Raw genomic sequence first — 24,042 nt, 5'->3', positions numbered from 1 at the left:
TGGAAGATTCTATGTCAATATAATTTAAATCTGCATGTTCTGTTTCTAGGCACAAGTGCCAAAATGATCTCGATTATTGCACTTGTTGCAGCTTCTTTGCTGTATAAACCACCACAGATTAGTGAAGTTGCAGAACAAACAACTGATCAGCCAGTTCAACGGTGGAAATCCTGGGCTAAGACCAAGTTTTAATTGTGGTTTAGAAATAATGTGTTTACCAATCTTTAAAGCAGTGCAATAATGAATGCATAACATACTGTAAAACACACACACAAAAAATTTTATGCATTTCTTTCCTAAGTATGACAATGATTGGAAATTTCTGTCTTGGATGGCTTCTACTTTAAAATGTATGTCTATCATTTAAAGTAATTAGATTGATTTTGATGTAAATTTGCTCTACTGTTCAGGTCTGATCAGAAACCATCTCCTTTTTCTAAACCTTTTCCTCATTATGATTTTTTGGTAAACACAACAACTGGTGGAAATTGATTTTAAAATGCCCATTACCACTATATGAAAGCATGAGAAATACGCAAACTGCTTTAGTAGATATTGGAGGTGCCCAATGACTGTCTACAATGTAGTGTTCTTGATGTTTCACAAGTGAAGAAAGTGATATCTAGCTTTTATTTTGGCATCCTCCAAAAATAGTAATTAACTAAATGTTATTGCTAAATAAATTGCCAATGAAATACTTTAGGAAGCCTTTAACAAATGAATAGAATAGAACTAAATATAGAAACTACATATATAATAACTATAAGTGCCCATGTATTTCTGCTTCAGATTTAACTTCTATTTTTCATTATTGTTTCTTGCAGCCCACTTTGAAACTACATTAATTAATTCAATCCTGTAGCCGAAATACTTTTCTAACTCAGGTCGAGTGCCACTGAATAACCGTTTCTAGGTCCATGTTGTTTTATACCCTTATGTCGTCTTGTCCTAGCCTTCCACATAGCTATCTTGTTAATATTTTTCTTTTAGTGGCCAAACAGAACGAAGGAGTCCCAATTTAGAATGTCAAGCTGTTTAACTGGGTCATAATAGAGATGTGATACTTCTCATTAAATTCCCTGAGTTGAAGAAGAGGGAAAAAACCCTTTTAACCCAAATCCTATCCTTATCAACTTGCACGGTGCTTGTTTAAGAGTTACTGCTGCTTTAAGAATGATTGGTTATGGTATTAGCAAACCAGCAATGCTTCTGAGGCTGTATGCTGGTATAAGCTGAATTGAACCCAAAAAGATGGAATTAAAAATAACAAAAGTAACAGAAGTAAAAGGGAAAATCTTGGAATCCAAATGAGCACTACAGGAATGTTGGGCTGGTCTGCAAGTTTAATTTGCCCATGGTTTGAACTTCTAGTCCCAGATTATTCACTTGTGGACAAATAACGAACATTTATCAAGCAATTTCAACCTGGAAAGGAGGCAAAATTTGAGGAAAGCTGTCTCTTGTTTTCTCTCTGATGTTACTAAATAGCCACAGAAGACTAAAAACAAAGAACTGGATGCTGGAAATCTGAAACAGAAACAGAAATTGCTGGAGAAATCCAGCACAGCTGGCAGCATCTGTGGAGAGAAAACAGAGTTAACATTTCAGGTCCAGTAACTCTTCTTCAGAATTGACATCAGATAGGAAATGGTTGTATATGTGCTCTCCACAGATGTTTTCAGACCTGCTGAGTTTCTCCAGCAATTCTTTGTTTTAGTTTTTGGAAGCCACTGAAGACTGGTGTTAGTGGAAGACCTGGGTGTAAATCAGCTTCTGATCATCTTAGTTATAGTTAGCACAGAAATTGGAAGACCAAAATTAAAGGAGCCTAAAATATTATTAAACATAAGGCTGATTCACCATTAGCAATTTCTCTTCAATGAGAAGAACAATTTGTTTTAACCTATGGAAAATGAACAGTGTCTAATCTCACCCCAATAGCTCTTAATAGAAAGTGTCCCTGTGCCAGGCCATAATGATCATTACAACCATTTTCTCGTGCAAATATTGATACAAAACTATGCAACCATCAAAAAGGCAACTATTTGATTATCTGAATGTAGTGTCATGACTTTCTTTTCTCGATTCCATATTAAACCTCTTCAACGTATTGTCTGTTTAGACTAACTAATAAAAAAACAAGGCAATGTCCAAGCACCATTCCAAACACACTAATGCCCAAGTGTTCCAAGCAAAATATTTGAAAAGTCACTATTTGTCCCTGTTTGGACTTTGGTTATTTCTGTTTCCACTTCGTGTATCTTGAATCAGTAAAAAGCATGTATATAACTGTAAATATAATTATTCTGGTAAAGTGTCAATGAAAAAACTTTTGAAATGTTTTCAATTGTGTGATTTTCTTGAAAATTTTCCAAAAAAGTTTTCAAATTTGTAATTTTGTCATTTTGAGCAATAAAGAAAATTTATCAAAATACTAGCATTTTGGATTATTGAGGTTACTAACATCCTGAGTCGAAAAGTGTGGTGCTGGAAAAGCACAGCAGATCACGCAGCATCCAAAGAGTAGTACAGAGACATTTTGGGCATAAGCCCTTCATCAGAAAAACTCAGGGGGAAGAGTGCTCAGATATAAGTCGTTTTTTTTTTGGGGGGGGGGGTAGGGCTGCGGGGAAGCCGTTTCAGGGACAATCTCTGGGATACACGCACAAAACAACCCCACTGCCCTGTGACCGTCCAATTTAACTCCCACTCCCACTCCCCAAGGACATAAAAGTCCTGGGCCTCCTCCACTGCCAAATCAAAGCCGCCCTACTAGTGGAGGAAGAACGCCTTCATCTTCTGTCTTGGGACCCTTCAAGCACATGGCATCAACATCGACTTCACTAGTTTCCAAATCTCCCCTCCCCCCATCTCATCCCAAATCCAACCCTCCAACTTGGCACCGCCTTCTTGACATGTCCTACCTGTCCATCTTTCTTCCCACCTATCCACTCCACCCTCCCACCGACCTATCACATGTACCCCCCCCATCTAACTTCCCCCAGCCCCACCCTCACCTAGCCTACTTATCTCTCAGCCCCCTTCCTCTTCCACATTCCTGATGAAGGGCTTATGCCAGAAATGTCAACTCTTTTGCTCTTCGGATGCTGTCTGACCTACTGTGCTTTTCCAGCACCACATTTTTTGACATTGAGTCTCCAGCTCCTGCAGTCCTCGCTTTCTCCTAGTAACTAACATCCTGAAGGTTACAAACATCCTGAACATTGCCATTCATTAAAACCTAACTTGACCAGTCAAATAAATACTGTGGGTACAAAAGCAGACCAAAGGCTGTAAATTCTACAGAAAGGAACTCCTTTCCTGTCTCAAAAGATTCTGTCTTCCATCTAAAGGCAGAAGTCAGGAGTATGATGGAATGCTCCACTTACCTGGATGAATGCAGGTCCAACAACTTTCAGAAGGTCAACAGTATGTGGGACAAAGTATTCCACAGGATCATACACTATCTACCCACTGAAACATTCAATCTTTTCTATTACCAGTGCTAAGCCATTTACAAGTTGCACTACAACATTTGAAGTTCGTTAATAGCACCTTCCAAATCTGCAAGCTCTACCATCTGGAAGGATAATCACAGCAACTACATGAGAATACCTCGCTTGCAAGTTCCCCTTCTAGTCACACACCATCCTGACTTGGACCTATATTACTAGTCTTGCACTGTTGCTAGGTCAAAAGCTGGAACTTTCTTGGTAAAAATATTGTGGGTGTACCTACACTCGATGGACTGCAGGGATTCAAGGTTCACCATCACATTCTCAATAGCAACCGGGGCTGAACAGAAAAGGTTGAATATGCCAACAATATTCACATCCAAAGAGCAAATAAAACAAAGTATTTTTTGTCCATAAAGTTTTATAAAAAAATAATTTTAATGACCAGTTTAGATAAGCCTTTCATAATAGCGAAAGAAGTAAATGATACTGGTAAAATGAAGATTATTTGTAAGTTGAAGTGGAATTCACAAAAATTAATAACTCGTCACTGAACAAAATCAATATTAATCAAGCATAACGGCACCTTTAAGGTCTTGCTCCAGGATTCAGGTACTTAATATAGATTGGAACTTCAATGCAGTAATGTATTTTTGAATGATTTGTCATGTACATTCAGAAAATTCCAACAAATAACTTGACTGTGATGCATTTTAATACATGCATCATACAGAGCATTAGCCACCAGTGTATCTTTGAGAAACTCTTTGAGCACCAACAATTTCTGGTCTACCAGAAATGTGATATCCAACTATTGCTGGAAATGTTTGTGCATAAATTCATATTGATGCCAGAATCAAACTTAAAGTATTAACCTTTTATCTTAGCCTGCTTGGCACACCCTCCTCATTCCTGAAGAAGGGCTTATGCCCAAAACGTCAATTCTCTTTCTTCTTTAATGCTGCCTGACCTGCTGTGCTTTTCCAGCAACACATTTTAAGGTATTAACCTGTCCACTTTGGTGTCAAAGTTCATACATGACCATTGCACAAATGTCTGCTTGAAGTTATGTGCAGCCGTCGTCACAAATTCAAATCATTAAATGCACATGGATGGGAACACTATTCAAAACAATACTTGTAATCCTATCAGCTGCTCAATGACTAGGTTCAGTCAAGTGGTGGTTTTCCAACATGTACTGAATCTCTGTTTCCACTGAAGTCTGTTCTGGACTCAACCATTAAGGATGCTATTTCATCAGTCCTGACTCTCCTGAGGCACATCATGCCCAGTTAATGTAGTGTATACAGGTGTAGCTCTCCAGATTAATTTTGATGAATCATTACCTCCCAAGCATGTGGGCAAGGAAAGATGAGATGGAGGGAAATGGACAAGAGGTAAAGGTCAAGGAAAACAGGACAGAAGGTGAGATGCTGAATGGCAAAGGGGTGATGGTGCAAGAGAGGAGGAGATTGGTACTGGGAATTCCTTGTGGGATCCCTCCAATCTCTTGTTCAATATTACAGAAATGTTTGACCCACACCCCTCTCCCCAATGTGGGCTTAATGGATAATCATGGCATTTTGTGGTCTTCTGATTTTCTGTTTTTAAATCTGAGAATATATGTAACTTCAGCAGGCTTCCTTGTGACCTTTGTAAAGACGATTAGCTTTATCAATAAGGTATATAATATTATAACCCCAAGTTCATGAGAGGACATTAATGAGGTAGATGAAAGGACAAGGTATACTACAGTCAAATAGCCTGATGATGCAAACATAGGTGGAAACAAGTTGGGAGCATATATATATAGAGAGTCCTCAAAGGGGTATAAGTAAGTTAAGTAATTAGAGAAAAGCTTGGAACATGGTGTATAGTTTAGGAAAATGTGAAGTTATTTACTTTAGTGGGGAAGTTGGAAAAGCAGGATATTACACACATTGAGTGAGACAAAAGAATATTGTTGTAGAGGAGGATTTGGGTGTTATTCACTCATCAATCATGAAGTATGTAGTATGCAGTGAGCAATTAGAAAGGCCTTTATAGCAAGGGGGTGAAGTATAAAAGTTGAGAAAGCTTCCTACAATTGCACAAGACATTAGTGAGACCATACCTACCATACAATTTCATATCCTAATTTAAGGAGGAATATCCTTCCATTGGAGGCTGTTCGTAGAAGCTTCATGAGACTGAACTCCGAGATGAAGGCATTGTTATGAAGAAAGGTTTAACAGGTTGAACTTATATTCAATGAGGTTGGAAGAATGAAAGGTGATTTTATTGAAACAAAACATTTTAAGCTTTTTATTAGAGCTGATTTCAGAGTATGTTTCCGCTTATGGAGCAAGCCAGAGCTGAAGGCACAGTTTCACAATATAGAGCTTTTGACTTAAGACAGAGATGAGACAGGTTTCTTCTCTCAGATGATCATTAGTATTTAGGATTCTCTCCCCCAGGCAGAAATAGAATTTGGGCCTTTGAACCTATTTAATTGTGAATTAGACCGAGTTTTGATTGACAAGGGAGTCAAGCGTTATGAAGAAAGTGAAGTTAAGGCCATGGACTAGATTATCTGTGACCTCATTGTATGATGGAGAACATTCAAAGGGCTGAATGGCCTACTCTTGCTCCTATTTCCTATGATCTGTACAGCCTTATTATCCTTGTAGTTCATTCAACATCAAATTCAGAAAATGTGCAAATTTATGAAGCAACTGAATTATATCCATGTTTAACAATTAACTGAGTTAATGATGAACCACCCTTTGCAGCTGCCTAAGTGTCCATCTTCAGCAGTCACCTTCTGCTTCTACAAAGGAGGATCCAATAGCCTAGATGTTAGCTGTCCTTTGGAGGTGTAAGTTGAAGTGGCTGGGGAGGTGTAAGTGGCAGCAAAATCATAGTAAAACATTGACTGGAGGCTCTGCTGTCATGTGGAAAGTCCACCAGATAAACACTGGTCGTCTCCCAGTATGTTGCCAAAGTGGCTGCTTCATGACCTATCGAGGGCTTATCAGCGGTAGACCTTTCACAGTGGCAAGGGTCCGTCTGCTAGTCAGGGAATGGTACATGACAAAAAACTTGTCTTCAAGGGTGACTCAATATGAAAGCAACATGATGCCTTTGTTTGTTAGCAGAAATGGTGCTGAGCTGCTGGCCTTCTGATTGTACCAGGAGCTCTCGGAGAAGGCTGCCTCTTCAGGTTGATGGTGGTCCTGGTAATGGTTGATGGTGCAACAGGTAAATTGTACCCGGCACCTCCAGGTCAGGTGCCAGGCGTTGGTGCAGGTCTGGTTCCATTTCTGTTCCCAGCAGCAGTGCTGCTTACTTACTGAGAAAAGTCTGGCTAAGGCAACTGTCTATTCGGGAAATCACAGCTGATCATATTAGTAAGAAGTTTCAGATACCTTTGCCTGAAATATATCATACAATCATGGAATAGTTGGAGTACAAAAGGAGGTCTTTAGACCCACCATGGTAGTACTGGCTCTCTGTACTTACATCTGACTGAGTCCAAGTCACCTGACTTTTCCCCACAATCCCTGCACTTTTTTTCCTCTCTGGATATTTAACCAACATTGGAAATGATTGGTTGGAATATTTTCAAGCCAGTTATTAAGATGAGAAAATGAGAATTATTTAAGCACTAAAAATACAGAAACTATGTATTGTTGAATTTTTCAGTTTTTATGATCAGAGGTTGTACCAACTTTTCCTCTGTTTAGCAATATGCCTTACTTTGGGGTACAGTTATGCCGATATTCTTCACCAATAGTTTTTTGCTCCCTTTCCTGAAGAGATTCACCCTTTACTGACTTCTAGTTACACAAGAACCTTGATGGTAAAGGTTAACAGGGTACTTAGCCCTAGAAGTAATATTCTATATTGACTTTGTGCACACACGTTCTAGAATTGAGAGAAGAGAACCTGTGAAAAGCAATCAGGAGTAGAAAAGCCAACTCGCGTACCAGTAAGTGCCAAGAATAGTGACAGTTCCACTATGTCTCCCTTTGCTGAAATTTGCCAGCTCATCATGCACCAAAATTGAACATGTGTGTTTTCTGATACAAAGGGTTTAGTTACTTACTGGATGAACTCACTGAGTAGCTAGAGGAACAATGCCCAATTATTCTAAATATCCTATGAACCACTGTTAGTCAGTAAAGCTAATGTCTATAAGGGTGACATGTCATACAGGTATTTTACACTTTATTTCAAAGCACTTAAAAAATTGTTGGCTCTTCACTGAGGCATTTTAAGATTCACAGTAACATTTCTGTAGCACATCCAAAAATAATTTCAGAGCAGCATTTTCCATTTTCTCAGCCTGTGTTATAAAAGGAGGCACATTCCATCTGGCTAAAAAGCATGCTGTTGGTTTATTTGGTGTTGTATAAGAGCCAAAATATTTTAAAGGATGAAACATAATAGCAAACTTACATGGCTGAAGAGCTGAGAAATATATGTGAAAGAAAAGTGCAGATGGGTAAATTATTAAACTACAAGAAAAAGAAAGGGAATGTTAAAAGATATATTCTTAACAGGATATATTCTGAGATACTTTCCAAGGACACTATAAATTACTGTGTTCCAACGATAATATGCTGCTGATTGTATTTGCTGCTATAAATTCTACATCCTAACTCTAATGAAAAATAAAAAAAGCTGCTTCTTAAACATTCACAATTCTGTCCATTTAGTTTTTTTCTGCAGCTCACTGTAAAATTATATTTTCAGAGGAGCTTCGCTGTGATTTTATTCACCATAATATGCTGACAAAATCTTATAAAACTACAAACAGCTTTATAAATCACCCTGTCTGAACATGCTATGACACACCTCACGGCAGGTGGGAGGTGAACTCAGAGTCCAATTGGAAAAAATGTTGTGTGCAAGATACTAACTATTAGTGCAGGCAAAAGTGAGGACTGAAGATGCTGGAAACCAGAGTTTAGATCAGAGTGGTGCTGGAAATGCACAGCAGGTCAGGCAGCATCCGAGGAGCAGGGAAATTGATGTTTCGGGCAAAAGCCCTTCATTAGTGTGACATGATAACCATTAATTAAAGTAATTAATAGTTCATGCACATTTCAACTATTTGACAAATTCACTCAATATTAAACATTACAAAAACAACAATCAAGCTAGTGAAATATGCCTGTTTTGTTTTCAAAATCAAATGCAAGAAGATTAGTAAAGCATTATTTTGAAACATGCAATTTCTGATAGGTTTGTAAAATGTATTGAGATGTAAGATGCACTGAGTTCAGAAAAGAGCTGATTAAAGTCATTCTTCCCTTGCATTTAAAACAATGACAGAGCCATTTCATTTTTGCCAGCAGGTGTCAGTTTTGGCTTAGCCATGGCACTTGTAGGCCAAGCCTCTTTCCTATAATCTAGACTGATTCATCATTGGTGTCCTGAAGCAATGTTGCAACCTTAGAAGTGCAAATGTTTCAATGTGATATTAAACCAAGGCCCTACCTCCCCTCTGAGATAGCTGTAGAGTTTCAATGATTTATTTGAAGAGCAGAAATTAAGTTTATCTTATGCTCTAAGCAACGTTTATTCATTACATCCATCAACACCATGGGAAAGCAGATTATTTGGTGAAAAAGCTGATGGCTGGTTGTGAGATTTTGTTGTGTGCATTTTGATGAAGTAATTCACCTCTAAAGCACTCCATGTGATCCTAGCACATGTCAAGACATCTTGAGGTCATGAAAAGCCTAACAAAATAACAAGTCATTTCTTTATAAAAAAAACTTTGTGTATAAGTTCTTCTAATGTTATTACAAACCAACTTGCTTGTGATATACAGTGCTTTTTCATGAACAAGATTATTTTAGCTTTTTATATTTTATCATATAGAATCAAATTAGCATTGTGAATACATTAGAGGAGACATGATATTGTTAGAAGGATAATAAAAATGGCATGATGGGAATTGAGAATGTACACTGATCAGGTTATGGACACTAAAATATATGATAGTTTCGGGATTGTTGCCTACTTAGAAATCAATTGTTGATTATATCAACACTCACATAAAATTCTTTTTTGATCAACCAATTGACAACACACAGCAAGGAAAGATCTGTTGCCCTCTAGTGGCACGAGTAGGCAACATCTGAACCTGAAGAAAATATGAACAGATGCTCCAAGTCTATGAACATCAATTTAGTGGGAGCAAGTGGATCTAATTGTTATGAAAGAAGAAAGTAAAATTACTTATTTGATTACCTTACCAATAGGCATTTAATCTTTTTCAATGAAAAATTAGAACATCAAAGAGAACAAAAGCAACTTTAGTTTACATAGTTAAAACATTCCAACCTACTCTCAAAATACAACGGAAAATTGGGAAGACAAATGTAAGTCACGTTCTTTGACAAAATATGCTGTATAGAACTTTTTGCATAGTCCCTTCATTCCTATAGATCTGACTTCAAATTCAGGGCAGATTAAAACTGGAATTATACTCTCACTCAGCTTCATAGATATTAAGTGAAATTAATTATAGCAGCCTCAGTCCAACTGTTAAAAAACAAATTATTGCAGATGCTGGAGTTCTGAAGTGGAAACAGAAAGTACTGGAGAAACTCTGCAGATCTGGAACATCTGTGGAGAGAGAAACAGAATTAACATTTTGTGTCCAATATCCCTCTTCTCCAGAAGTGAAGATGGCTGAAAAATGACAATTTTTATGCTGTTGATAATGGGGGAGAAGAAGGGAAGGGAACAGGTGGTGATGGTGCCCAGAGCAAAGACAAAGAAAGAGCTAATGGGAGTAGAAGAAAGACATAGATTGCAAAGCGAGCACTAATGGTAGGTGTGAAGTGTCAAAAACAAGTTGGCTTTGCTAAACTATTTATTTCAGTCTAACTCTTCATAGGTGAAATTAGACAGCATAAAATGTATCCAGCATATAATATTAATTAATATAACTCAAATAACCCAGAGCTGAGTATGATCTTGATGCAGTTCATTTTGTTCATATTTTTGAATCAGCTGATCGTGAACTCAATGCCAAAGTCAGGATGAACATAATGTCCTGACATTCTAGGGCCAACTCTCATCCTATTCCTGCAGCAATAGGATGTGACCTTTATATGAGTATTTATAGGGCCTTCAAATCGACCTCTGCAGGATATGCCTAGAATATGCATTTGTACATCCACTAAAGCAAAAAGATAGGACCTTGACTGAAGAAATCATTTGAGAACAACTGCTCGTATTCTACCTTCATGGATGTAAATTTTGCATTGTTGGGGCATCACAAGAATTCCATCTGACACTCCCTCTCTAATTCAGTCAGAAGAAATTATGAAGCATGTTCAGGCCCCTCCATGATACAGCAGAGAGGCTGGAATTCTTTTGGAGTTAAGTGCAGTCCTAAATTCTTGGATATGTCCCATTCTCAGGCACATATCATGAATTCTTGGAGCTAAGGAAGTTTGGGTCAATAATCCAATCTAACATTTTGGTACTGTTGGGTGATGCATTGTAGGATTATTTTGATTATGTATTAAAGAAAGAACTTATCACAAATCAGGTGAGATTTTCAGAAACAATGTTGTATTTAAATCGCTTGCTATACTTTCCTAAACATTGCATTTTTCAGGTTAATTCAATGGCTGCTTTAGGATATCATGAGTCACTGAATTGAATTGTATTTATTGTCATGTGTAGTGAGCACAGTGAAAAGCTTTGTCTTGCGAGCAGTATGGGCAGATCACAGAGTTAAATAGCATAGATAAGTAAATAATAGGTAAACAGAGGCAAAAATCAAAACACAGGTACAGGTGAATGCTAAGAGTTTGTGAGTCCATTCAGTATTCTAACAACACTAAGGTAGAAACTCTTTCAAAACCGGCTGGTGCGTGTGTTCAGGCTTCTGTACCTTCTCCCTGATGGTAGAGGTTGTAGAAAAGCATTGCCAGGATGGGATGGATCTTTGAGAATGCTGGCAGCCTTTCCTTGACAGCAGGCCTGATAGATGGATTCTATAGATAGGAAGTTGGCCTTTGTGACTGTCCGGGCCAAGTTCACCACTCTCTGTAACCATCTTTGATCTTGAATGGTATAGTTTCCAGACCAGGTAGTGATATATCCAGACAGAATGCTCTCGACGGCGCACCTATAAAAATTGGCAAGGGTATTTGCCATCATGCCAAATTTTCTCGCTGCCTGGGGAAGAAGACGTTGTTGGGTCTTTGTAACCAGTGCGTCCTCATGAAGAGTCCAAGAAAGCTTGTTGTTGATGACCACTCCCAGGAGCTTGACATTCCCATTCGTTCCACCTCTGTGCTATGAATGTATAGGGGGGCATGAGTAAAATCCTACCGAAAGTCAATAATGAGTTCCTTGGTTTTGCCAGCATTGAGAGTTAGGTTATTCTCAATGCACAATTTTTCCAGGTCTTCCACCTCCCGTCTATAGTCTGTTTCATTGCCATCTGAGATTCGACTGACTCTGGTGGTGTCATTAGCGAACTTTTAAATGGCATTAGTCTGGTATTTGGTGACGCAGTCATGGGTATACAGTGAGTACAGTAGGGGGCTGAGTATGTACCATTGGGGGGTTCCAGTGTTGTGTTAGTGAGGATGAAATATTGCCCCCATTCTTCACTATTTGTGGGCTGTGAGTCAGGAAACTGAGGATCCAGTTGCAGAGAGTGGGGCTTAGTCCGAGATCACTAAGTTTAATAATCAGTCTCGAGGGGATGATAGTGTTGAAGGCTGAACTGCAGTCAATGAGTAGGATTCTTACCTAGCTATTCTTGGTGTCAAGATGTTCTCAGGGAGGAGTGAACGGCAAGTGATATGGCATCTGATGTGGATCTGTTCGTTCAATAAGCAAATTGGAGTGGGTCAAGAGTAGTGGGGAGGCTGGAGTTGATTAATGCCATAACCAGCCTTTCAAAGCACTTCATGGCCACCGAAGTTAGGGCCACTGGGTGGTAGTCATTGAGACATGCTGCATGAGCCTTCCTAGGCACAGGGATGATGTTGGCCCTCTTGAAACAGGCAGGAATAATGGCCTGCTGCAGGGACAGGTTGAAGATGTCCGAGAAGACCTCTGCCAGTTGATCTGCGGCTGCTCTGAGTTCACGACCTGGTACTCGGTCTGGTCTCATCGCTTTCCTTGGATTCACACGAAGGAAAATTGATCTGACCTGTGATGCAGTGACTGTTGGGATAGGTTTGAATGCCATTATCTGAGTACAAGCCCATTCTTATACAACTGTATTATGTAGGAAATCAAAAAGCAATTAGTAACTTGCTCTTTTGAAAGCAGATTTTAGGTAGATTGTTCAGATGCTATATGTGAAGTTTTATTTGTTGCTATGTATCACTTTTAAATGTCAATGTGCAATGAAAATGAAAAAAATTCTAAAAGACATTTCTCATCTTATTGAGCATAAAATCTTATAAACAATATAAATAATAAAAGAAAGTATTACTAATATTTTAAGACTTGACATTTGTTTAACAGATTAGGATTAAGAATTTTAAGTGTGTGGTTTATAATGATACAATGTGCATATTAGATAACTTTCACATGCATCTGTTTATGATCCCTGTGAGGAAACTGTCAACCAAAATAACCAAATTTACCAAGTGATCCACAAATGAGGGAATTATCGGCAAAAGTTTCATATTTTGTAACTTTTACTTTACTCAGAGAACCAATACACAGTAAAAATGAGTTAACTGGCAAATGTAATTTAAAATAAAATGATAAATTTCACTTCAAGTTGGCAATGTAACAACCACAAGCATTCCCCTTCAGCATTTATGCCATGATGTACCAAACACTTCAACAATTTGTTGTTCTATATTCACGCAGGGTAGATCAGGAGTCCTACTTGGCAATCACTTTCACTGCAACGTTTCAATGATTAGATTCCCTACAGTGTGGAAACAGGCCCTTCGGCCCAACCAGTCCACACCGACCCTCCGAAGGTTAACCCACCCAGACCCAGTTCCCTCTGACTAATGCACCTAATACTACGGGACAATTTAGAATGGCCAATTCAGCTGACCTGTACATCTTTGGCTGTGGGAGGAAACCGGAGCACCCGGAGGAATTCCGCACAGACACGGGGAGAATGTGCAAACTCCACACAGACAGTTGCCTGAGGGAGGAATTGAACCTGGGACCCTGGTGCTGTGAAGTAGCAGTGCTAACCACTGAGCCACTCTGCTGCCCCTTATTGGTATTCGTATCTTCAGCAAGGCACAATTCCCCGGGTCATGAGAATTCTGAAGATGTAGCTTTTTGAAGTTCATCATTTGGTAACTTCAAGAAAAAAGAGAATCCAGTTTTTTACTGTTACTGAGCTATTCACACAGATTTCCATACATTTTCACACATTGTCTTCTTCCAAACTGCAAAAATGATTTTGGTTTGCTGAGAAAGAATTTTGCATGAGTTCCTTGGTCAGTGTGTACACTATCTACAAGATACACTGCAGAAATTAGCCAATTCTCCTTATATAGTACTTTCCAAACCCATAATCATTACCATCTCGAAGGACAAGGACAGCAGCTACATGGGAACATCACCACCTCCAAGCCAATCACCATCCTGACTTGAAATCTATCACTGTTCCTTCACTGTCACTGTCAATATCCTTGAATTCCTTTCCTAACAGCATTGTGAGTCTACCTACAGCAGATGAACTGCAGCAGTTCAAGAAGGTAACTCATTGCCATCTTCTCAAGATCAACTGCGGACGGGAAATAAAATGCTGGCCCACCCAATGAAAACTATGTCCTACGAGTAATTTAAAAAATCCTCTACATGATGCAAATTTACAAAGACCTTTTCAATCATTCTTAAAAACAATCACAAATTTTCTAAATAATTTAAAGAAATTACGACTTTTCCTGACTGTACCATTGCCAAGTTAAGAGTCATTCTCCACTTTGAATTCTCAACAGACTTGACATTCCCTGGATTAGGGTATGAAAAGTACAAGGAATGGTGGATACTACCAGACTTTAATACATCTTTAGTGAAAAAAGTTAATCTCTCTATTGTGACCCACATATAATCTGCCACACTGGGGAGAAAGTCCACTTTATGTGACTAAACAGGCTAAATCAGGGTGGAGAAAAAGAGAAAAATACTTATATTGATATATAAACTGAAAAGATTTAGAATTCTTATGAACAAACCTATGAACATATGAATCAAAAGCAGGAAGAGGCTATTCATCCCCTTCTGCCACCCTTTGCATCCAGGAATGTTTCCTAACTTCATGACTGAAACTTTTTGAATTCAATTTGAGGCTCTAATTCTGGACCAATTTGTCCTAGCAGTAGACTCCATGCACACAGAAGAAATAATTTCTATTCACTCTCTCTGTTCCCCCTAATATGTTGAAAACTGCATTCCCTTTAAACTTTTGAAGTCCAGAAATAAAATTCTAATTTGTGAAATCTCTCTCATAATTTAACCTTTGGACTCCAGGTATTATTCAAGTGATTCTATGCTGACCAAGTCAATATAATATTTTAGGATGCAGTCGTCAGAATTGCTTAGAGTAGCCCAGGTGAGGTTTAACTTTGTACATCTGAAGTATGAATTTGAATCATTTGTATTCTAGTCCCTCGATGTAAAGACTAACATTCCATTGGTCATTTTGATAATTTCATGTATCTGTTCATGACATTTTTAGGGTCTATGTATCTACTCTTTTTGCTTCAATTACAGTTTGTCCACTGTACAATTTTATTTACATATAAGCTGGTGTCATGTGGTTCTACTTTCTGCTATTGATTTGTGAAAAGTCAAGTTGACTGAAAATTTTATTGGGCTGGGTTGTCATATTTTTTAAAGAACTATATAATTGAATTAATTTTTTAAAGTTTGTTGAATAGAAATAGGTTCTGTGCATCCTTGATTTCTCTCTCTCACCTGCTTCTCTTTCCTTTGTATACACTTGGTAACACCAAACCTTTTCTGAAGTTGCAGATATTTATGAGATACTACTTTTCATCACTGATGTGCTGCGTTGTTTCTAATGCATACTCTAACTCAATGATTCTGAGATGGATAAATCTCCTGTAAATATGCTTTCTCAGGCCAATTGCAGTGTCCACAAATTCACACACACTGCAGCTCAAACCACATTTCAGTCTACAGTATTTATCACCTTTTAATTTATTTTTTATTATATTTTAAAATTAGTTTTCAAATTTTGCTCTAACTTGCATGACTCCTTATACTCTGGATAAGCAAAATTAAATGCATTTTGCTGCAAGGTAAAACATAGGTCGTTCTGTTATAATGCACGTTTTGTTAACGCAAATTTGCTACAATGCAAATGATGATTTGGGGACACTGATTCTATCGTGCAAACTTTTAAAATGTGTATTGGTTATGACACGACTCTGACCCCATTAGTTTAAATGGTGTTGCTATTGTACAATTTTCTTATAACACAGGATTGCATGAGAACTAAACTACTGTGTGATAGCAGAACTGACTGTACATAAAGACATGGACTGAAGGCAAAAGACACTCAATTGTTACTACTCTGGTTCACATCAGCAGATACGCTTATTTTACAGATTTTTGTGAATCGCACTCTGTTTTGGAAATCCTCACATCGTTTACTTTCTTAATGAATTGTTTGGAATGCCAAAAAGATTTTAAATTAAAAAAATATTAAAGTACTGGAGAAACTCAACAAGTCTGGCAATACCTGTGGAGAAAGAAACAGAGTTAATGTTTTGAGTTCAATGTAACTTTTCTTGGAACTCACAAAACAATTCACAGTCAGATTGGCAAATGACTTTAATCTCACTACATCCAATGTCATCATAAAATGGGATTTGAAATCAGGATTCCAGTCTACTCTATACTGCAGACTTTGGTAAGAAAATTGAGTTAGCCCTCGTTTCATGGCAAGTAATTGCCAGTGTAAAACCAACAAGATTATATAAGGACCCTCAGTGGTCCTGTCTCCTTCCTGATTTATGAACAGTTACCCAAAGAAGATGATTTAAAACATTCATGTCTTGCAATCCTGATAGCAACACAACTTAAGGACATTCCTATATGGCTAGTACTCAGCAATGGCTTAACATGGTCACTCCAGCAGGAAAATAAATCCAAGCATATGAATTAGATTTATGAAGGTAAATAAGTCAAAGGTATTCTATTGTGGTACTCATGAATCCATTGTCAATTGTTAGAAAAAACTCTTTGGTTCATTGGGGAAACTGCCATCCCTACCTGGTCTGGCCTACTTGTGACCCTAGACCCACAGCAATGTAATTGACTCTTAACTGCCACCTGGGTGCTGACTTAGCCAGTGACACCATCATCCTATGAATGAATAAAGCAAAATCATAGCATACAAAACTGAAAGTAAAGTTATCATGTTGGATTGGGACATTGGGTCTGGACTGCAGACTTGGCCTGGAACTACTACATACTGGAGGATGGACGGATATTCCGTGAACTCATCTGCATTGCTTATGTGCTATTCTTGATTGAGGGGCTTGTCTTTTTTTGTCACTGTCTATTTTCTAATATTCAAACTTCAGATGTGTGTGAGTTCTGTAACTCATTTACAGTGCTATAATTGAAGCTTATACAATAACGAGGAAATGCGCTCACATTTTATTGCACAAGTTCTTCAAACATTATTCCATAAAATGGCTTTTATAGGAAAATGAAGAAAACTCATAAGGCCCAGAAAATCAATTTGGTTAGAAGATATTAAACTGACGTCTTGTGCAGCCAACTGCGACCCATCAGTACATTGTAAACACTGTTACCAGGAAGACTTCATTAAATTTACCCAGTTGGTAGGTCAACTATTGGCCTGCAGGCTGCAATATGAGACCAAAGTATCAGGAGCTGGAGTTACCTGTATATTGTGCAACATAAAGGCCAATTTTGATTTAAAGAAGTTTTAAATTGAAGCTGTTGGTGGGAGATGACATTCATTGTGATAAATATGTTATAGTTAATAAAGCTCATGAAAATATATGAAAGGCATCTTTCACTCTGCTTTAGCTTCAGGCAGTTCACTAAAAGCTGGAAACTGACACTTTGATGTCTATTATTGGAAAGTAAATCAATCACTTTCCCCTTATGTATTTCTGTTTGGAGTGGAATGGCTTCCCTTACTTTATATATTTGTCAGATATGCCAACATTTCAGGTAGACAACATTTAAGACCAGTGGGTATTTAGATGCACAGCACAAAATCTTTGGTAAATCTATGTTTGGAGGGAAAATTTGTATTTTCAGATATTGGAAAAGTGCTCTTCTTTACATCAGGAGGACAGAAAAATATGATAAAAGTTGATACCATATATACTGTGCAAAAGTCAATTTTTAAAGCAATTTTTCGGACAAATGTTGTGGACTCAACCATTACTTGATATTACTTCCATGTTGCAACAGTGGCTAAAGCATTGACAGATTTTGGTCATGATGCCTTTTGTGAAGCAAATACATCATATTGCTAAAATTGGGATACCCCTTAAAACCCTAATCAGTGGATATTGGTCTATGCTTTTTGTCTACATTGAATAATATTTAGATAATATCTAAATATTACCTAATTTCTTCAGGTAATTAATTTGTAGCCTGTTCTATTGTAGCAAGGGTTTTGTCTACCAGTGAGTGACTAAGATCTGACTCTGGTAGGTTTCTTCACAACTCCTTTTTATACTCTACACTCTAATCTACATTTATAGGTATTACATCTTTCTCTCTGATACAAACTCTAGCTCCCAACTGCTGCTGTCACTGTTCCTTCATCATACACATTGCTATCTCATTACTATATATCTCCCCCTAAATATAATCTTAATTTTTAAATAACATTCTTAAACCATTTTCTTAAACTATTTCCTTGAATCATTTGAATTCCCATCATTTCCCCCCAGCATCTGAAAGTTTAAGTCTTCACAGTGCCTTTACAACTCTCCTTGATTTTGTTCTCATTGATTTTTTTTGGAAGTGATGATCTAAGTGCATATGGATATAAGGACTGGGAGAAGGGTATTTAGCCCATCAAACCCACCTCACTATTCCTATAAATCATTGTTGATCTTATTGGGCCAATGGATTGATGGGTTGCAGATGGAGTTTAATTTGGTTAAGTGCGAGATATTGCATTTTGGTAAAACAAACAAGAGCGGGACTTGTACAATTAATAGTAAGGCTCCAGGTGGTGTTGGATAACAGAGAGACAAAGGGGATCATGTACATAATTCTTTGAAATTTGTGTCATAGGTAGACAGGCATTTATCGTGCTTGCCTTCATTGCTCAGATCTTTAAGTATAGGAGTTGGGACATTATGTTGAGGTTGTGCAGGACATTGGTGAGGCCTCTTCTGAAGTACTGTGTGCAGTTCTGGTCATTCTGTTATAGGAAGGATATTATTAAATTGGAGACGATTCAGAAGAGATTTACCAGGACGTTGGCAGGAATAGAGGGTTTGAATTATAAAAAGAAATAGGCTGGATAGGCTGTGACTTTTTTCACTGGAGCATAGGAGGTTGAGGGGTGACCTTACAGAGGTTTATAAAATCATGAGGGGAATAGATAAGGTGAATAGCAAAGGTGGGGAATTCAAAACAAGGGAGCATATTTTTAAAGTGTAAAGAGAAAAATTCAGAAAGGTCTTGCGGGGGCAATGTTTTTACACAGAGTGTGGTTTGTGTGTGGAATGAACTGCCAGAGGTACTGATGGATGCAGGTACAGTTACAACATTTAAGAGACATTAGATTACTTACAGTGTGGAAACAGGCCCTTCGGCCCAACAAGGTCCATACTGACCTGCCGAAGCGCAACCCACCCATTTCCCTACATTTACCCCTTTACTATGGGCAATTTAGCATGGCCAATTCACCTGACCTGCACATCTTTGGACTGTGGGAGGAAACCGGAGCACCCGGAGGAAACTCCCGCAGACACGGGGAGAATGTGCAAACTCCACACAGTCAGTCGCCTGAGTCAGGAATTGAACCCGGGTTTCTGGCACTGTGAAGCAGCAGTGCTAACCACTGTGCCACCATACTGCCCACATTTGGCTAAGTACATGAAAAGGAAAGTTTGGAGGGATGTGGGCCAAATATAGATAGGTGGGATTAGTTTCATTTAGGAACATGGACTGGTTGGACTGAAGCATCTGCTTCCATTCTGTATGACTCTAAGACTATGACCATATTCCTCCATAATCCACATATCACTTGCTGTTTTAATATATAGAAATTTATCAATCTCATCTTCAACTGGCTTCTTGAATCAATCACCATTGTGTGAAATGATTTTGATGTACTCTTTTGTTCTTTCAGTCTCCAATAATATTAGAAAATTTCTGCTGAGCATTCAAAATGGGGTTTTACTGAGACAGAATTGTGATTGTTAAGTTCTGCAGATTTTTGATCTTTGATCCATAGCTTTTGACCAGGTACTAATGTTACAAAAGTATTCACTCTATGTTTACAGTTATACCAATACTTCTGTTTCTCTGTTTGTTAGTTTTCTACATGTCTTACATTCTCATGCTCATCTGAAGTAACATTTAGCTTCAGTTTCTGCTTAAACAATGGAATTTGAGTATTTGACCTTCAGCTCATATGCTATGCAGCTGGTGAAAATCCATGACCATTTCAGTCAGCCATGGTTAAGTCCCAATAATGATTCTAAGTCATTCGCATTTTAATTGATTTCCCTCTTCTCCCAGTCTTTCCATTGTGAGTGCAGTGGGGAACACAATTGATTCCATATGGTTCCATATTCCTGATTCCATATCCTTCTTCATATTTCTTAAAATATTTGTTCACACATTCTCCAGAGACACAATTGATCAAGCTGAAACTCAAGATGTAGCGCTTATTACAGAAGTGGAAGTATTTTCATCAGGACCTACCAGTTTGTGAGAAAGACAATAAGAAATCAGAAAGCACAAATGGAAGATGTTGAGTGTACCCAGATGTGAAAACTTTGCTAAGACGGTTGATCATGATATAGCTCAGCAAGTAGCTCTTAAGGAAGTACCATGATCAGAAGAAGCATCCAGAAAATATTGGATTGTCTTCCAGTCCTAAACCAAAAATTGTCATTACTTAAGACAAAGAGGGAGAAAATTTTTCTTGGATTCCATGGTGGTTATTTGGGAATAGCTAAGTATAGCAAATACTTGTGCAATAAATAGCTAATAGCAGCAGAACCTTTATTACCATCTACTTTTCCAGACAGGCCTTAGTAAATGTTGAGATTAGATCACTTTGAATCTAGAGAAGAAGTGTACTTGATCACTGTGCAATATTATTCAAGGTGGTTAGAAGCTTCCAGGCTCCACACTATAATAGCAGAATCAATGCTCAGAGCACTAAATATCTTTTCAACTTATCATTTTCCAGACAACATTGTCAAGGGTGATTGTTTATACGAACAAACCAAAAGCTTTGGTTTAATGTCTCATCCAAAAAAGTACCTTCCCTGGTGCAATGCTCCTTTATTACTGCACAGGAGTGATGGTCTTGAGTTCTCATGTTTCTGGGAGGTCTGGGTTGAACTTGACGTTTTGTACTCACAGGCAACAGTGCTATGACTGAGTCAAAACTGGCATCTCTGCTGACTTATACACATTGTGGGAGAAGGAAAGCATCTTTTTTTTGTAGAAATTATATTTACTCTTCATAAGCATGCTATATTTGAACTCCATTCACATCAACACTAAGAAAGTTATAAAATGTTTTATTCTTTAGAATTAATATACCACGTTTCCATTTCTATTTTGACATATGTTCATCTGTATGCCTGTACAGAAAGACAGTAGAAAATGCAGAGACATAAATCTAAAGAATGGCAATGAATACTTTGCTTTATAACTTGTCATATGATGTCATTACATCTTCCTTCCTGTTGGTTAACAGTGTTGATTGAAGACTGCTTTATCTCAGGAAATACAACAGTCCACACTGTTGTTAATGCGACTAAAAATACTGAAGTTGGAGGGGGAGATTGAAATGGAACCCTATTAAATATCAGGATTCACAACCTGCTGTAGATTTGAAGCTAGCAGCTTGCTAACAGCATTGGTGATAAATTATTTAATAACAATGTTGACTCCCTTTCTGTTCGAAAATTGCAATGGTTCGAGTTACCTGGTGTTGGTTACTGCTTTTAATTGGTTTTGCCTCTATAAATTTAACACAAGAGGCACCACACCTTCTTTGATCAGTGCATCCTGACGATGTCAAATTTTCAAAATTAACTTCAGCTTGATACTGCAGAAGCAAAACTAACTTCCATCTCATCTGAGTTCCATAAAGTGACTTGAGCAAATTCCTCCTTCAATATCTGCCATAAAACTACTGAATTATATACAATTCAAAGGGGACATCAGTGTTCTTCTCCCACAGAAGGAAGCTGTAACAAGTCTTTGGTAACTAGGCTCTTGACGGCTACCCCCAACGCTGCAAAAGTAGGAATAGCAAGTGATGTCACCCTCTGGAAAACAGCAACTATGGCATCCCAGGGCAATGCCCAATCAGAGATCCATCATATAAAACTCCCACTTCTAGCCGTGCCTCTAAGATATGCAGTGCATCAATATTTAAACTGGTCTTAAGCAACTGTGTATCTTCCTGAAGTAAAAGATGTGTCACCACATTTACAACACCTGAAATGAAAGAGGGACAAGAGCTGGCCCTAGGGAAATCAGAGAGATAAGTGTTCATGAAAATAATTGCAAGGTAGCTATGGAGGGTGAGATAGAAGTAAGAAGGTCAAAGGTTAACGGCCAAAATGTAGTTCCCCCCATGGTAGTGGGCAGAGAGGGGGGGCAATGTGGTAACGGGTGCAGGGAAGGGAGGGGGGCAGGAATGTCCATCACCTTCTTGACTGAATACCCTCCCCAACTCCCTCAACCAACCCCACCCACATCCCACTCACCAATTCAGTGAGGGCAATGAGTTTCACGGATAGCTTTCCCACCCAGAGGGTGAATGATGCTCTGAAGTAGCCAAATTAAGGGCAATTAATAATCTCCATCCCCTGCAACTGGATTTCCACCAGTGGTGCACTTGGCAGCGTGTGACATGGGCTGGGGGATGGGGTGGGGTACATGTCAGAAGAAATGTAGTAAAAGCTAATGGCTTCCCTACAAACTCAAGGGGCAGGGGCACTCCTGATCTGACACCCTTGGACCAACCATCTTCTGCTGCCACATACTTGTATCCCTCCATCATAAGGTTAGAGGTGCAGATAATTATTGATGATTGCACATTGTTCAGCACCATTTCCAACTCCTCAGATACTGAAGAATTCATTGTCTGCATGCAGCAGCACCTGATAAGTAGCAAGTAACATTCATTTCATACAAGTGCCAGCAAATGACTATCTCCAAGACAGAATATAACCATTTTGCCTTGATATTCAATGGCATTACTATCATTTAACCCCCACATCAACAGCCTGGGTACTAGCATTGACCTAAAACTGGCTATGACACCAGGTCAGTGGAAATGGAATTCTCTGGCAAAGAACTTATCTCATGACTCTGCAAAGCTTGTGCATCATCTGGAAGGCACAAACAGTAAGATCAAAGACTCTCTATTTGCCTGAATGTGTAAAGCTCTAGCAACATTAAAGAAGCTCAATACCATTCAGGACAAAACAGCTTGTTTGATCAGCATTCAATCATTACCTACAACATTCTCTCCTGATATGCACTAGCATGAGTGTGCACCATCTACAAGATATGCTGCTGTAACTCACTAAGTGGCCAAAATGGGTGGTGCGCTTTAATTAGTGCTTTCTACAGTTCAAACATAACTCCTCACTCCTATTCCCCCAGCTTCAGCCAATAAAGGAAAGTATTCTACATCCTTCGTGGCCATCTTATCCACCTAGGAGAAAGTGAGGACTGCAGATGCTGGAGATCAGAGCTGAAAATGTGTTGCTGGAAAAGCGCAGCAAGTCAGGCAACATCCAAGGAGCAGGAGAATCGACATTTCGGGCATGAGCCCTTCTTCAGGAATTAGAGAGAGGAAGAGAGCTTTTTCAAGGAAGGCATCCTTCCAAGAGGATTCGCAGTAGGTTAAAATCCTGAAGAAGGGCTCATGCCCGAAACGTCGATTCTCCTGCTCCTTGGATGCTGCCTGACCTGCTGTGCTTTTCCAGCAACACATTTTCATCTTATCTACCTGTCTTGCTAACTTTAGGGATTGAGGACAGGCAAGTCCTACTTTTTCCCTATTCTTCTGTATTAATTATTGTGTATTCTCTTGCCTTCTGTGTTGTCTCTAAATCTATTTAATCTGACACTCTTTCCACAGATGACTATTCCATTGATAACTTCCTGCAGTCTACAGTTTACTTCCTCATGATCAAGTGTTGCTATTTTTGTTTCCTCTGCCTAAATACTAATAGCCCTTTATTTAAATCCAGATCATTGACAAATGATATGAACAAGCAAATCACCAAATCACCCAGCAATGAGCTCTGCGATACTCTTATAGGAAAGAGCCTTCCAGTCAGACAGACATCATTTGGCTATTATTTTTTGCTTCTTACCATTGAACCAACTTTCATAT

The 24,042-nt window shown here is 38.5% G+C and overlaps 1 protein-coding gene and 1 long non-coding RNA gene across 3 annotated transcripts in view; one reads left to right on the top strand and one right to left on the bottom strand.

Moving 5' to 3' along the window:
• The window catches only part of LOC140484868 (solute carrier organic anion transporter family member 4C1-like), a 168,221-nt gene extending 165,817 nt beyond the window's left edge, over positions 1–2,404 (top strand). The window contains exon 13 of the mRNA XM_072583602.1: positions 50–2,404. Coding sequence (XP_072439703.1) covers positions 50–192 — 143 coding nt within the window. The 3' untranslated portion in view covers positions 193–2,404. The remainder of the gene's footprint in view (positions 1–49) is intronic.
• LOC140484884 (uncharacterized) overlaps positions 1–24,042 on the bottom strand; it is a 34,813-nt gene that overhangs the window by 5,438 nt on the left and 5,333 nt on the right. The window contains exon 3 of one of the 2 annotated variants that reach the window (XR_011962334.1): positions 20,817–21,262. The exons of the other annotated variant lie outside the window; for it this stretch is intronic. This is a non-coding gene — a long non-coding RNA (uncharacterized lncRNA). Of the gene's footprint in view, positions 1–20,816; positions 21,263–24,042 lie in introns of those variants that run through there. 2 annotated transcript variants of the gene reach the window in all.

Source organism: Chiloscyllium punctatum, chromosome 2 (genome assembly GCF_047496795.1).
Source record: "Chiloscyllium punctatum isolate Juve2018m chromosome 2, sChiPun1.3, whole genome shotgun sequence".
Taxonomy (NCBI): Eukaryota; Metazoa; Chordata; class Chondrichthyes; order Orectolobiformes; family Hemiscylliidae; genus Chiloscyllium; species Chiloscyllium punctatum.
The sequence above is the reverse complement of the archived record's forward strand: the minus strand, read 5'-3'. Positions and strand labels throughout refer to the sequence as shown.